Raw genomic sequence first — 16,482 nt, 5'->3', positions numbered from 1 at the left:
ATCCAGAATTATTCATTTTGATCGCTTGTGGCCTTGTATAATTGTATGCATCTGTTTCAATATGACATATCTTTAAAAAGATCTGAAGAATAGACTTAATTGTATATAAGAACAAATATTTAGAATGTTTAGGGACTATGCTACTTTAGTAAAGTGAAGTTGTAGCTTCTCATCTGAGATCCAAGTCTTCACTAGTTGTTGGTTGTTGCTTTGGTTTCCATAACTAGGGTTAGTTTCCCTCGTGACAAGCAGAAATTATGTTCAATTACAGCTAACAATAGCATTTGTGAAACCTCCTAGCCTAGTATATACACATAAGAGCAAAAGAGTCACCACAGGTAAGACAAAACTCACAGTAGTAAAAGTCTAACAATTTTATAAAATTTTGATTTTATTTAATGATGTGGAAAGAGAAAATATTTTACTTCATATATTGTATGTATTTGTATGAAATGGTGATGAATTATGGAAAAAATATGTAATAATAAAATGGCACGTTGTAACCTATTCATGATTTTAAATGAACAGTATAAAGTAATTCAAGGAAAAGCAGTTAATTGGAAGAAGCATTCAGATAAATGATGTGCAAATGCCTAAATTAAAAGGGAACTGGTGGTAGCCAGCTAGACTTAAAACAGGTAGAAATGTGACATACGTCACATGAGGTCAAATAAGGGATCAATGTAGTTAGACCTAGTTAGTTCTGATTGACTGACATTTGACATAGGGTAATAAAATATAATTCATTGTAAGTCTACATTCTAACTTAGCATGCAACATATTATTCAATGACTGATGAAATATTATGTTCAAGAAGATCACATTTATATTTTGAAAATTCCATATTCTTCAGTATAATTATATAAACATGAATGAAAGCATGATAATTTAGTGAAGGGTCTTGAGACCTTCAGAAACAGATGGATGTTCTTGTACAAATCTGGTATATTAAAAGTTGAATATAAAATAAAATTTTGATCTATATATTTTACCACAGTTATTGAAAGACAAGATGAAACATTACTAGGAAACACTTTCAAAGTTTAAAACATGTGATTAGTACAATTGGAAAAGAGAATATACTTGATGCTTTCAAGCAATTTAAATCAGTAACATGAATCTTAGCAGTCTATATTATAGAAGAACATGGTGGAGTGGTGGGACTGGTCATCTTTAATCCCAGAAGAGGTGTTGTGAGGCTGTTCATCTAAGAAGAGCAGAGGCAGATGTAGGTAGATCTCTATTCATTCAAAACACCATGATATTCACAGAAGGTTTCAGACAAGGCCAGATACATACTGAGGTCCTGCTCTTATGAAAATACAACCTGTATTTCAAGTGTGGATAACTCCAAGAGCTCCAGTATAAAGAGGCTGTAGTACAATTGGATGACTCTAGACAAAAATTTTGCTGTAAGCAGATGACCATGTAAAAGCACAAAGAAGTGATCTCCTATGCCAATATGTTCAAGACCACTTCCTACTTCCTCTTTTATCAGGTTCAGAGTTACTGGATTTATGTTAAGGTGTTTCATCCACATGGACTTAAGTTTTGTGCATGGTGACAGATGTGGATCTATTTGTAGTCTTCTATACATTGATATCTAGTTATGCCAGCACCATTTCTTGAAGATGCTTTCTTTTTTCCATTGTACAGTTTTGGCTTCCTTGTCAAAAATTATATGTTCATAAGTGTGTGGATTAATGTCAGGCTCCTCAACTCAATTCCATTGGTCCACAAGTCGGTGTTTATGCCAGTACCAAGCTGTTTTTATTACTGTAGCTCTGTAGTAGAGCTTGAGGTCAGGTATTGTGATGCCTCCGAAGGTTGTTTTATTGTACAGGATTCTTTTGACTATCCTGGGTTTTTTGTTTTTCCATAAGAAATTGAGTATTATTCTTTCTAGGTCTGTGAAGATCTGTGTTGGAATTTTGATGAGGATTGCATTAAATCTATAGATTGCTTTTGGTAAGACTGCCATTTTTATTATGTTAATCCTGCCTATCCATGAGCATGGGAGATCTTTCCATTTTCTGACATCTTCAATTTCTACTTTCAGGGACTTAAAGTTCTTGACATATAGGTCCTTGATTGCTTAGTTAGTATTACCCCAAGGTATTTTATATCATTTATGGATATTGTAAAGGGTGATGTATCTCTGATTTCCTTCTCAGCCTGTTTGTGAATTGTATATAGGAGGGCTACTGATTTTTTTGAGTTGATCTTGTATCTTGCTATGCTGCTGAAGGCGTTTATAAAGCTGTATGAGTTCCTTGGTTGAATCTTTGGAGTCACTCAAGTACACTATCATGTACTCACTCACAAGAGGATACTAGATGCAAAGCAAAGATGACTAGACTGCTACTCACAACTCCAGGGAGGCTACCTAGAAAACAGAACCCTAAGAAAGACACAGGGGTTGCCCAGTGACAGAGAAATGGATAAGATCTACATGAGCAACCTGGACTTGAGTGGGGGTAATGAAGGGAAAGGTTGAAGGGAAAGAGAGTTTAGGGGAGCGGGAGATCCCAGCTGGATCAAGAACAGAGAGGGAGAACAAGAAGTAAGAGACCATGATAAATGAAGACCACATGAGAATAGGAAGAAGCCAAGTGCTAGAGAGGTCCACAGAAATCCACAAAGATACTTTCACAATAGACTACTGGCAATGGGAGAGAAAAAGCTTGAACTAACCTACTCTGGTGATAGGATGGTCAAGACTGTAATTGTCATGCTAGATATCTCATCCAATGACTGAGGGAACAATGACAGAAATCCACGGCCATGCCCCAGGTGAGCTCCAGGAGTCCAGTTGGCAAGAAAGAGGAGAGTTTGTATGAGGGAGAATTGTTGATACCAAGATAGGAAAAACCACAGGGACAAATAGCAAAACGAATGGAAATGCATGAACTATGAACCAATAGCTGAGTAGCCCCCAACTGGATCAGGTCCTCTGGATAAGTGAGACAGTTGATTAGCTTGAACTGTTTGGGAGGCATCCAGGCAGTGGAACCTGGACCTGTCCTCAATGCATAAGCTGGCTGCTTGGAACATGGGGCTTATGCAGGAACACTTAGCTCAGCCTAGGAAGAGGGGACAGGACCAGCCTGAACTGAATCTACCAGGTTGAACTCAATGCTCAGGGGAGTCTTTGCCCTGAAGGAGATGGGAATGGGGGTGGGCTGGGGAGAAAGCGGGGTTGGAGGTTTGAGGGGGGGGGGACAGGGGAATCCTTGTCTGATATGTAAAATTAAATTAAATTATAAAATAAAATTAAAGAAAAATAAAATAAAATAAAAAAGCACAAAGAATCAAACCCATACTCTAATTGCATAACACATATCTGCAGTAGAGATCAACTGGACTTCGTCTTTGAAATTCATGTCTTAATATGCGAACTATGTTGAGTTTTGAAATAGGTTTTGATTCCTTCCAGAATTTGGCCTTTTCCTGATGTGATGAACTGAGTTCTTATCTGGCCTTATTAAGATAATATAGCACTTAGGGACAAAAATGAAGCCAAGGAGGGCTGCACTAGAAGCCAAGATAGAGAAGATTTCCATAGCCACCATGACCTTCCCCTTGGTGCTGTGGTAGACAGGGAGGAATGTGATCCACACACAGAAGAACACCAGCATGCTGAAAGACAGGAACTTGGCTTCATTGAATGTATCTGGAAGATTCCGTGACATGAATGCCATAGTAAAACTCCCAAGTGCCAAGGAGCAGAGATATGCCAGTATACCATGAAAGGCAAAATCTGAGCCTTTGTTACACACAAGGATGATATGTCCATGTTCAGCATGAACATCTTGGTCAAGAAAGGGAGGAGAGGTCCCTAGCCAGATTCCACAGAGGACAAGGTGGATCAGAGTACATATGGGGATTATAAGGTTTGGAGCCTTTGATATTATTAACCACCTCACCACTCTCCTTGGAAAAGTAACCTTGAAGGCAATAACCACAGTGATAGCTTTGGCCAACACAGTGGCAAGAGCCACAGTGAAAGCACCTCCAAATGTGATCTGCTGCAGGATACAGGTTGTGGTGTTGGGACGGCCAATGAAGAGCAAGGAACATAGGAAACAGACAGTGAGTGTGATAAGCAATGTGTAACTAAGGGTCCTATTATTAGCTTTGACAATTGGAGTGTCTCTGTGCTTCACAAAGATTCCAAGAACCACAGTTGTGAGTACAGAGAAGCACAGAGCTATGGTTGTGAGAGACATCCCCAAGGGGTCCTCATGGTTAAGAAAACTCACAGCTTTCTGGAGGCAGTGTTTCTTCTCTGTCTCTGCATAATGACTCTCTGGACACTTCATGCAATTTTCCATATCTGATCATAAATGAAGGTGAGATTTAATTCAAGCTGAAGTTATCCCTTATATTCTAAGCCATTTTTCTATACTTTTTGACAGAACTGCTATCTACATCAGTTTCCTTTTTCTCAGGGAGAAAGAAACAAAAACTCTGTAGTGAACATTTTCATATTTATACCACCCGACTTCCTTATCTGATATTTCAGTTATTATTTATGTGAGCTTATAAAGTGTGTTGATCCAACTCAGCCCTCTTTCCTCTTGCTCCATTGCTCAACATCTCCCACTTTTACTTCCCAACTTATTGTGCTCTCTTATCTCCTCTTTTACATTTTAATACTCACTGAGTCTATTCAGTGATGCTAGTATTTACATATTATGGGGGCAACACCTGGAATATGGGCAATGTTTCAGAGTCCACACCCTTAAAGAAAAAGTGGTGTTCCTCTTTTGGTAGTAGTTATCAATTACTAGTAGCTTCTCATACAACCCATCTTCTTTATAGTGATATAAATTAAGTACACCTTACACTTTTCTCTCTTATATGCCATCAAGTCTCTTGTGCTATTGGTATATCTCTTTTGGAAGTTATTAGAATACCGAATTAAAATACATAACCATACTTTATTTCTGAAACCATATCATAAGTCATACCACATTATTAATTTAAATAGTGCAAAAGAGGGAGTATGCTCTTGAAATTATTTTCATAAAATACACTTTTTAAACATAGGGTCTCAATTTTCTTATCATTATAAAATGCTACCTGTTTTCTAGTATTGACTCTTCTCTGTGGAAGATTTAGTGAACAGGCAATACTATGTTGTAACAGGCTTGAGTAGTGCACTAGTGAATAGTTGTCATTCAAACTGGGGAAAGGTTAGAACTATTGAGACAGATTACGGTATGAAATAAAACAGTGTTATAATATTATGGTCTTGAAAATTCATAATATTCCTCTTGTATTTGAAGTACAAGAACAGTGATTTATGCATGCCAGATTTCCACTGTCTTTTTTTTCCATGATTTTAAAAAGAAACTCATCACCTGATTTTCAATTTTATTTTGTTGACAAATTTTATTAACATATTTTTGAATTCACTTTAGTAGAATAAAACTTATTTCTTTATACCTTGTAAATAATGTTTCCTTCAGCTCTTGTGACACATTGTTTTATCTGTTCGTCAGACCTACTCTCAAGGTTTATCCTCAGGCTCTGTTATTTCCTTCTCTTTTATATGTAGGTGTTCATTTTGTTTCAGTTTTCTAAGTTTTAATAGATGACTCAGTTCTATAACTCCATTCCTTACTAAAGGCACATGATACATGTAATAAAAACTACTGTGTGTGTGTGTGTGTGTGTGTGTGTGTGAATATGTGCATGCATATTCACTAAAACTCTGTTTCTTTTGAATAACAGCTTGAGGGCACAGTCTTTTACATCTCAATGTGAGAAGTGCATGAAAGAAGTTGCAGAAAGAATGTAAAAGTCAGAGGTCATGAAATACTTCAAGGGAATAGAAACTTCCAGACACAGCTGGGCAGTTCAATATATAAATTTGAGGTTTGATATCATGCATATAACTTGTGAAAGCTCAGGGAAGACCAAATATCATTATGTATGGAGAGTTGGCATAAAGTACTACACTGAACTGAGAAGCTATTTGACCTCGTAGCTGCTCTAAGGGGAAGACACTTTGAACTTTAAGAATGTGGCAGTATGAATTAGTCTTATTCTGTCAGGCACTACACTCCAAAGACATTTGGGTAGCAGAAACTGAATTCAATGAGTTTGTCTTAATTTTTTTAACAAGAGATAAAAGAAGATAGGTAGGAAAGTGGAAGTTTTAGGAGGATATTAATCTGATCAAAATACAAAGTACGAAATTATCAAAGAATAGAAAACATTTCAAAATTTCAAAATTTAAATAAACTTGGTCACAAATTTAGTAATAGGTATGGAAATACTAGCTTTTAAAGATTTTTCTTCCCAATGAAACATGCTGTGAATATGTTTATGACCTATTCTTCTAAATGGAGATTCCATTTTCCATTGCAGCTCTTAGGTCTTGGTACAACTCTCAGTAACAGACGGTTGGAACTGATTTGAGGATATTGTTTTATATACTGTTTCTCAGAATTGGAGCATAAAAATGGACATAATCCTATTCATTAAGGAAATCTGAAATTTTAGTTATGCTATACAGTCAATAGTTATATAGTGGGGATATCAAATACAAACTGCAAATTTTCTGTTCTTGCTGGGAAGAATCATTATAAAAATAACCTATCCTACATTTAGGTGAGTTATAATCATTATGAAAATAGAGTTAGGAAAACATCCAATTTGTGCACTTTATTACTATGTGTTAAATTATGTGGGGAAATAAAGCATATTGATTAGTACAGAGAAAAGGGGCTTCTGGAAGGAAACAATAGCTGAAGTTGATCATAAATGTAAATCAATTATAAATTTCAGTGCCTACTCTGCACTATTTCAAGACATGGTGATGAACATTTCATATCTTAAATAAGAGAAGGAATAAATTTTTCTGACTTCTCTCTAGATATTTTTCAGTTTTTAAGATAATGCAGAATCCTGTAGAAATGTGGAACCATTTCTGTAAGATTGATTCTTACCTGTCTCATTGGAAATCTCATTGTCTGCACAAGGAGTGCAATCATAGCAGCAAACAGCCTTGCCCTCCAGAGAAACTTTCCTGAATCCAGGACCACAGCTCTCACTGCACACAGAATGAGGAATCTGAAAAAAATGTGAGCAATATTAACAAATGCTCATGGTTTATTGAAAGTCTCAATAATATTTTAATAACACATAATTAATTTGCAAGTTTTATTCCTGTAAGAGTAGAAAAGGAATTTGAACATCTGTGATGTATACAAAATTAGTCTGAGGATTATCCCATTATAAGACAGTTTGAATCATAATAAAGTAGGGACAAGTTTGATGCAGGGAGGTCATAGAAGCCATGACCTAGAAGGTCAAGTGTTCCTTCCAAATGGATCTTGTCCCTGTGCTTGCTTTCTAATGTGTTGAGAGACATTTATTTCCACCATGATTGCAAATCTTGCATGTCAACTTGGCAGGACTTATAATCACCATGTAAACAAATTGTTGGGCATCCCTGTGAGTGTTTATAAAGAGAAGTTTAAAGGGTTCACTCTAAGAGTGAGCATTATCATTCTGTAGGCTGTTGTCTCAGAATTGAGAATGAGAAAAAGGTGATTCATGTTATTTTTTTCTTTTGACTGAGATTATAAAGTCATCAAGAACCTCATGCTCCTAGAGCAATAAATTTCCAAAGATAGGGGTTGAAGGCTCATACTGTCAGTCAAAGGAAACACTTGCTTAAGTTACATTAGGTACGTATGTGTCTTCAGTAGCAGAAAAGGAGATAACATACACACATGCACAGAATAGTATTTCAATTCAAGGTGTGGATAAAAGAAATGATAACTGTTTATCTTCTGTAATGTTAAGCATGGAATCAAGATGAACTACTCAAATTTTAGATACAGTGAAGGAATTCTAATACAGACATTTTGTATTGGTTTGAATTAAAGGTGGCAATTATAAACACAGATATGTGACTATATATTTCCTCAGTGGTGGTGCTATCTTGAGAAATATTGCAACTTTAAGAGTTGCAGACTTATTGGCAGAATTATTTCAGTGGTTGGGGATTTTGAAAATTTATGACCCTCACCTAATTCCAGTATTCACTCTCTGCTTCCAGTGTGTGGACTGAGACATTTTGTTTCAGGTCCCTGCCCATCTGTCCACAGATGCCACACACTAACATTCCTCCTGAGTATAAAGGACACTTGTAACTCCAGAACCATTAGTCAGATAAACTCTTTTTTTCCAAAAGTGAGTTCTGGTGATGGTGTTTGATCATAGCAAGAAAATATAACTTCTTCAGTTTTCTGTTGTGAATGTAGAGATTTTCTACATTTCTTTACATAATGTGAGACATTATGAGGATTGCATATACCGCTTCTCAGGTGTACTTAATTTGTGTCAAATTGACAAAATTTAACACATGTACCACTGAATATTAGCATGCATTAAAAGCTTAAAAACATCCTTTTATAAATTCAGGGGATGATAAAAAAACTGTCTTCTAGTAGTTATTTACTGTCTTTGTTTATTGGGAATGTTATATTACTGGGATTTAATTTTAAAAGTAGAAGTTGTTATACTGGGGGATATATTTGTAGTATTATGATAAGTTTAATGCATTGAGATAATATATAACCCACCTCTGAATATCTTTCTGGCCATTGTATCATCTTCTCAGATAAAGTCAACTGTTGACTTTTGGGAGCATTAGGCAAAAAATTTCCTACTTTCACTTTTAGTCCAAGACCCTTTGGAAAGTTCCAAAAGTTGAGAATATCATACTTATCAGCATCTAACTTCTGTTTCCATTCTAAAGCCATGTTGGCTCCCTCATGGATATTCCTCAAGTAAGGATGAAGCTGTAAGTGATGCAAGAATATGTTTTAATGTAGGTCTGAGAGTTTGACCACCAATGGATTATAGAATAACTCTCAATATTCATTATCTGTGGTGTAGGACATGATCATAATGTAGATATCATGGAAGTCAGCACTGGTGACCTAAGTTAATGGAATACAATTCCGTATCTGAGGAACAGTCAGCCTCAAGAACATCTTCTATACAAACTTAGGAATGGAATTGGTGAGTATTGATTGAAGCAAATCTCAATTTCTTTAAAGAAAGCTATCCCCATTTACACACAGAGTTAAACCCATAGTTCATTGAGTAAAATGTGGGTACTTATGACTAAATAGTAGTTAAAAGAAATTATTTATGTACTAACAACTTGGGATAAGGAGCTTTTATTGTTTCACTATAAAAATTCTTATGTTTCTGGTGTAATCATTACAATGACAAAAAATGTTCAGCTATTTGTGACACAATTTTTATATTCGTTAATATCATTTCCTCCTTGCCACAAGCACCTTATTCCTCAGCAACATTAACACAAAGATCTGCACTGACATGGAAGATAGGATAACACATGAAGAATCTTTTATGGATGGGCACAAACACACACACACACACAAACACACAAACACACATACACACTCACATACACACACATACACACACACATGCATACATGTATGTATATATACATATACTATATGTAAAACACTGAAATATGTAATAACTAGTTAGTGCCTCTGAAGACTCTCAAAGTTTCACATTGTTAATGCTCTAATAAAATGGAAGGAATATTACCTGCCAGGGCAAGAACACCATTCTTTCCTCATTTTCAGATTGTTGTATGTGTACTTGCTGAAGTCTCATCTCATGGAGACTGTGGGCCACAGTATAGACAGCATTGTATATATTGTAGCTGTCGTCATTCATTACCATGTCAAACATATGTCTAGGCAGTAATTCCAAGGAAGCATTGGGTTGGCAGTTCTCCAAAAGATGACAATCCAGCTCTGAAAATGAGCACTTGAAGAACAAAAACCACAATTTAGGAAGGTAATTGTCTTCTGGGTATTTATAAGGATTAACTGTTTGGATAAAATTTTTAAATTCAGCCACCTGCTCATGGTGTTGTGAAAAAATGAGACTTCCATGGAAAGAATCCAGCAAGAAATAATCAGCGATATTAGTAACATCCCACTCAGAGGTCATGATCCAGACTTTACTCGTCAAAATCTGTTGCCCTAGATTGCTCATTAAACCTTGTAGTGAATCATTGTCACCATAAATGATGATAATATTGGCCAATGTTTCCTGGATGGTGCCAAGACTTTTCCAGTATTTATATGAAAATGAATTCCAGGTGCTTTGGATCATTTCAACAAAAGCTATGCAGACTTGATTTTTCTCCATATTTTCTCTGATATCTGCTAGAAACTGAGTCCCTCTGTGATCATCTGGGATAATCAGACCAACCCAAGTCCAGCCAAAATGAAGCATCAAAGAGACCATGGCAAGAGACAGAGTTGTGCCTTGGGGGGCCATCTGGTAGAGAGAAGTAAACTGACCTCGGTCACTGAAGATAGGCTCAAAAGGACCAACAGTGAGCTGAAGAGAAAAAAATAGAAACAAGAGAAAGAACAATGGCATTATGCACAATCCTTGTTCTGCAGAAACAGATGGAAATGGTTAGTGCAATGATGGATTCACCCTGATTTTAAAGGCATATTTCTGTGAAAGAAATTTTGAGAAAACTATTGGCCTATTTTCTATTTTTATTAATCCTCCTTATCTACTCCAACCTCTCCTTTTTTTCCCAGGGACTGAAATAGAGGTTCACCTCCAATTGTCTTGACAACTGTCATTGATATCTAACTAATCCAACTGTAACATTTTACCTATGGACACACCTGAAATGTGAGCAAAGGAGATCTGCATTTTTATCCCATACAACTCCTCACCTGTGGAAATTTGTAGAGCTGAAGCAGTGTCGCAATGTGGGCAGATTTTGCCCACGATGGTCCTGTTATTGCAGCAGTTGACTTTCTCTCCTTTACACAATTATAATTACAGTGAAGCCTGTGAAGATTACTCAGGCCTGTGAGCCAAATAAGAGCATTCATAAGAATGTTTTTCTCACTGTATGGGACATTGTAGAAGTCAAATCCCAGAGATATGTTTGGTAAAAGATGAGGGTTCCTGTTGATCTCCTCAATGGCAAACACCAGGGACAGAACCAACTGGTGTATTTTAAAATCATACCTGCAGAGATTGAAAAAAAAAACATACCTGAGGAAATTACAGAGTACACAGAACTGCAGATTCCAACTACAAGACTAAAGCACAGATTCCAGAATTCCTAGGTGTAGCTGGGTATTTCAGTGTCTGTGGAAACTGCAATGATAATACATAAGCACAAAGTTGGAGAACTAAGCCCCTATTCTTGACTGAGGCTAAATGAAATACATTCAAGGTTTAAAATATATCTCTGAATTTGTCTCCAGCCCTAGAACACCCAGATGCCTCAAAACCTTTTCATTGTCAATGCATGACACAAAAGACAAAGGGGTTTTACCCAAATGTTGGGACCATGGAAATTCCCTGTGATACATCAGTTCAAATGATTGGACCCTGTAGCCATAGATTGACCTGTCTGTCAAATATGTGTGGAAAGTACTGCTAGCTTAATAAAATAATGCATTCGAGTTAAATGTGTTAAGATCTGATACTCCTAGTATCTAGGAAAAATGAGGTGTTCTACTGAGCAAAAAAAAAAAAAAAACCATCAACTGTTTAATGACTGTTTGGCCCAGTACAAGACTTTACTCTGGTTCAGTTTGTCATCAATCCAGCTATCCCTCTTGCCTGATGATAACCTACAGGTGCTCATACAAGACTGTTACAGATGAAAGATGAAACCAGGAACATGGGAGATGCAATACTTACTTTTAATAAAATTGTTTGTGCCTAAACCAGTAGCATCATTCCAGGTAGAGGAACTGATTGATCTTGCCAAGTATCTCATATAGGGAAAAGGAAACTCCACTACTATATACATGGACCATCAGTTGATAGAATTTTACAAGTGGGTGTGTCAACTGTGTGATCTTTAGAGATAGATGGCTTCTCACTGCTGGAATAAAAGGACATTAAAAAATCTTGGCCCTCCTAGGGGGTATGTGGCTTTCCCTAGAAATTGCTGTCCTTCATGGGCACACAGTTTAACTCACTGTCTGACAGCTGACACTAAAACTTATTGATGTTCTGATGACACATACCACAAACCTTGCTACATGAGACTACAGGGTAAAGAAAAATGGTCAGTACAAAACTATATGTAGTCAGGAGATTTCCTATGTCCTGGCCTGATGGCAGTTGGGACAAATCTCTCCCACTTGTATCCCCCAAGTAAACACACAGAGGCTTACATTAATTATAACTGCATGGCCATGGCTCAAGGATTTTGCTAGCTAGCTCTTATATCTTAAATTAGCCCATAACTATTAATCTATGTATCATCACATATTCTTTGGCTTTCCCTGCATCCCATTAAATTTGCTCCTTGAGTGGCTCGCTAGTGTCTCTCCCTGCCTTCTTCCTGTCTTTCTCTTTGAATTTCCTGTTGCCTCTAAGCTGCTTTGCCATAAGCCAAATGTCTTTATTTATCAATCAATCAGAACAACACATATTTGCAGTATAGAGAAAAGCATTCCTCCATCACCTATGTGTTGATGGAAGGTACCAGAGGAAAAGTTCATTCTCTCAGAAATAACTGGCTGGATTCTAGTAACAAACCTTCACCAGGCTATTCCCCTGGGTACCACAAAACTTTCTGAGTTGTTCAGACCAAGGTATGTTATAGCTATACTTGACACACTAGCATGGCATATCTCAGCGATATGCAAGGTTTGTCTTAAAATAAATTGAAAACAGAGTCATTACCCAGGATGCAATCTAAATGAAATACCAACACCCTGTCAAATGTTGGAAAAACTGACTTCAACCAAGATCTGCCTTGCTGGGGATGGGAAAAATACGTGCAACTTTCTTAAAGATACCATTTTTGAGTGCTTAGAAGTGTTCCTCACATAGACTAAAAGTATGCAAAGAGTAGCTAAAAAGCTCAGGTATAAATGGGTGCTCCAATTTTGCTTCCTTCTAGCAATATGGTCCAACAATATCCTGATTTTCATAACCCAAACCCACTTAATGAATAGCTATGGCTTTAGACATAGAGCAGAAACTAAACTGTGTATCTAGACTTCAGAGTTCTGAGCTGGCAGAAAGAATGAACAGGACATCAAATTATGGTGATATTTTATTTGTATTAAAATGTTATTTGTATGTTAATAAATAAAGTTGCCCAGGGTTCAGAGCTATTAGCAAGCCATAGGAAAGCAGGGGAGTGGTGGCGTATGCTTGTAATCCCAGCACTTGGTAGGCAGAGCTGGGTAAGTCTCTGTGTGTTCAGGGATACAGCCATTATTGGATACACATGCCTTTAATCTCAATACCAATCATGGAAAACCTGGAGGCATATACAGACAGGCCGTGAGGAGGCGGTCATATGGTTGGGTTTACAACCAATGAGAAGGCAGGTCAGGAACTCTATATAAAGACTTTAACACAGGGGTAGCTTTGGTTCAGAGAGGTAGGACCACTGCAGGAGGAACGGTAAGGTTTTAGCTCTTAGCTCTGAACTCTTGGCTTTCTTCTTTGCCTGGTTATGTGTTTCTTATTTAATAAGAAGGTTGGTTACATCTACATTTGGTGTCCAACGTGGTGGCAAGAGTTTCCACCTAAAAACTGAGAAAAAAGATTCTAAAACGGAGCTAAAAACAGTTCCTAATTGTCTCTCTCAAATGAGCGGCAGCTGCTGGTATGAGCTACTTGTGGGTTCCTGGTGTGCACGCTTGACCTGCAGTATGGCAGGAATGAGGCCTCTGCAAGTGGCACATTAAGCTGCAGGGTGGATTTAGCCTTTGCTAGTACAAAACAAAAAAGAAAGGTTTCTGGGCAACACACTGCTTGGATAAAAGCATAGAGACCCACGATAGCTCCCAGAGCTCGTGGAAAATGCCATGTTGGGAGGCTGAGGTGGCCAGAGCCAGCAGCCACAGCTGCTGCAGTTTAAAGCAATAGATTCACAATAAGACAGATTCAGATGTAATAGTTTAAAATGTGTGTAAAATATACGTAGGCTTGAAAGAGACAAAAAAAGTTGATATATACAGTTATATAAACAAACACATAGTTTTTTTTTTTTTTTCGTAGTTAAAGGGAGATTTATTTAATGGCATAACTTACAAATTAAGGGATAGGTAGGTCGCGGAGTCTGGGGAAGGTGTATCACAGTCCAGCGGTGTCCTCTGGAGCTCTGCTTGGTCCACCTCCACTATCCAGGGTCCCGCAACAGAGAGAGCACCCACCGATCCAGATCTCGGGTCCCCAGGCGCCTCCCTTGGCCCCGCCTTGTAGGCATGACATTTGCCGAAGACTCAATGTGGGTTGGAACTTCCAGATCAAAGCTGGAATGGCTACCCACTACATCTCCCCCTTTTTGTCTAAATAAGAAAATTCTAATCTAATACAAGACTATATACAAAGGAATGGTTATCAAATATTGTCCAGGAATAATGAGGGATAATGACCTAGATAAGATGGAAGTACAACCAATGCAAACAATATCAAGCAAGAAGCACATACTAAAACCTAGAGAAGTATAGAGCATAGGTAAATGGCATGTTACAAAGATCATTCCAAAAGGTGTCCTATCCTAAAGAACCTGAATCTAATACTTAATATGTTCTATCTACTAAGTTGTAACTATAACTGCTAGTCTTCAATCCCATCAAAGACCTGAGAAGGAATATAATGGTACCCGAGAAATGGTAGATGGATGCAAGCAACTTTCGGGAATCTTGCGAGAGTAGACCAAGACAGCTGGCAGCCTGGACAGTCACCTAATGTTTCTCAGCATTGTTGGTGCATTCAAATTGGCTACAGGCCTAAAGTATCTGACAGACCATTTTCAGAAGCAGGAATTCTGAAAGACCATCTTACCCTGTCTTGGCAGAGTACAGTGGTCGCTTTCCTGGTGTCCCGCTTGTCCAGAAAGGATAGCATTGCATTTGTACTGTCAGCCGTCGAGGCAAGGGCAGTTCTTTGCCCAGTAGGCCATTTTGTGCCAAGAAGACAAATTTCCAAATGGAAATGTTTTAGAAGCCCACCATTCTCTCGGGATCAAATTGGTGTAGCCAGGAGCAATTGTGTCTCACATCAACAGAATTCTAAGTTATTAAATGCCATATTCTCTAGGTCTATGAAGTGTTTGAAGATTACCTGTCCATCTGACCTATGTATCTGTAAATCTGGATAACCTAACTAACGTAACTATAGAGATGACAAGCATAGGTGACTATAAATCTATAAGTCTTATCTACCGAAATAACCTAAGGACTAAGGCTTTACGTAAGCAAGGTAAACAGTCTATAAGCAAGTACAAACACATAGTTTTAAATAATAAAGTCTTTAAAGAGACAAATAAAGTTAATATAAAAAATAAGCCACGTGAAGATGAATATTACACAGAGAATCTGGATTATGTTGTCTTTGGGAATTTTAACTGCAGAAAAACATTTGATTGTAAAAGCTGTTGAGTTATGCCAAGATGTATATTTTAAAGGTACCTTGACTTCAAAATTTGGATATAAGGATATGTTGCTTTGGAAAGTTGACCCTGCTTTTGTTCCCACAGAAAGCCAAAGGCAATGGATTTGTTCCAGATTAAGATACACCAGGTTTGACCAGCCAAGACCCCCTGAAGTGTCTCCGATGAAACCATGGCCCAGATGATCCAACATCCAGAATGGTTTCAAGGCAACTGGCTCAGATGATACAGCCTCACAGACTACTCCATGATCCTAAAATTTTCTTTGTGTCCCCATAAAATACAGCGCCCCCCTCCAGCAGGAAGTAGTAAGAGAAGATACACATAAAATTCCCAATATATATGTAATTTTACTTTGTTAAGGTTAAAACCTTCCTTTTCTGAAAAAAAAGGGGAAGTGCTATGGGATGTTCTGTATGGCAAATGTGTTGCTGATTAGTCAATACATAAAACACTGATTGGCCATTGGCTAGGCAGGAAGTATAGGCGTGACAAGGAGGAGAATAAACCTGGGAAGTAGAAGGCTGAGTCAGAGAGACACTGTCAGCTGCCATGATGAGAAACAGCATGTGAAGATGCCGGTAAGCCACGAGCGATGTGGCAAGGTATAGATTAATGGAAATGGTTTAATTTAAGCTATAAGAACAGTTAGCAAGAAGCCAGCCACGGCCATACAGTTTGTAACCAATATAAGTCTCTGTGTTTACTTTGTCATGTCCGAGCTGCTGTGGGACTGGTGGGTGACAGAGATTTGTCCTGACTGTGGGCCAGGCAGGAAAACTCTAGCTATATCAAATGAAACTCCAACAACATTCTCATTAGAGTCCAGAAAAAGATGGTTAGTTTTCCTCCTTACTGTGCCTCAGTTTACTGTTCCCTATATAGGGAGGAATTAACTACCCATGAGATTATATTTGTAAGAATTCCCCATCTGCTTCCCAGGCTCAGAAACAAGCAGTTGACAAAACTCTTTAATCATTCCCTTATCAAGTCATTAAAGG

At 37.7% G+C, this 16,482-nt stretch overlaps 1 protein-coding gene across 1 annotated transcript in view; it reads right to left on the bottom strand.

Moving 5' to 3' along the window:
- Positions 1-3,398: 3,398 nt before the first annotated feature.
- Positions 3,399-16,482, bottom strand: part of LOC128124294 (vomeronasal type-2 receptor 116-like) — a 36,212-nt gene continuing 23,128 nt past the window's right edge. The window contains exons 3-7 of the mRNA XM_052760455.1: positions 10,773-11,073; positions 9,613-10,419; positions 8,604-8,822; positions 6,960-7,083; positions 3,399-4,336 (exon numbers count right to left, since the gene is read on the bottom strand). Coding sequence (XP_052616415.1) covers positions 3,399-4,336; positions 6,960-7,083; positions 8,604-8,822; positions 9,613-10,419; positions 10,773-11,073 — 2,389 coding nt within the window. The remainder of the gene's footprint in view (positions 4,337-6,959; positions 7,084-8,603; positions 8,823-9,612; positions 10,420-10,772; positions 11,074-16,482) is intronic.

This window comes from Peromyscus californicus, unplaced genomic scaffold, assembly GCF_007827085.1.
Source record: "Peromyscus californicus insignis strain IS unplaced genomic scaffold, ASM782708v3 Scaffold_4__1_contigs__length_199733344, whole genome shotgun sequence".
NCBI lineage: Eukaryota > Metazoa > Chordata > Mammalia > Rodentia > Cricetidae > Peromyscus > Peromyscus californicus.
The sequence above is the reverse complement of the archived record's forward strand: the minus strand, read 5'-3'. Positions and strand labels throughout refer to the sequence as shown.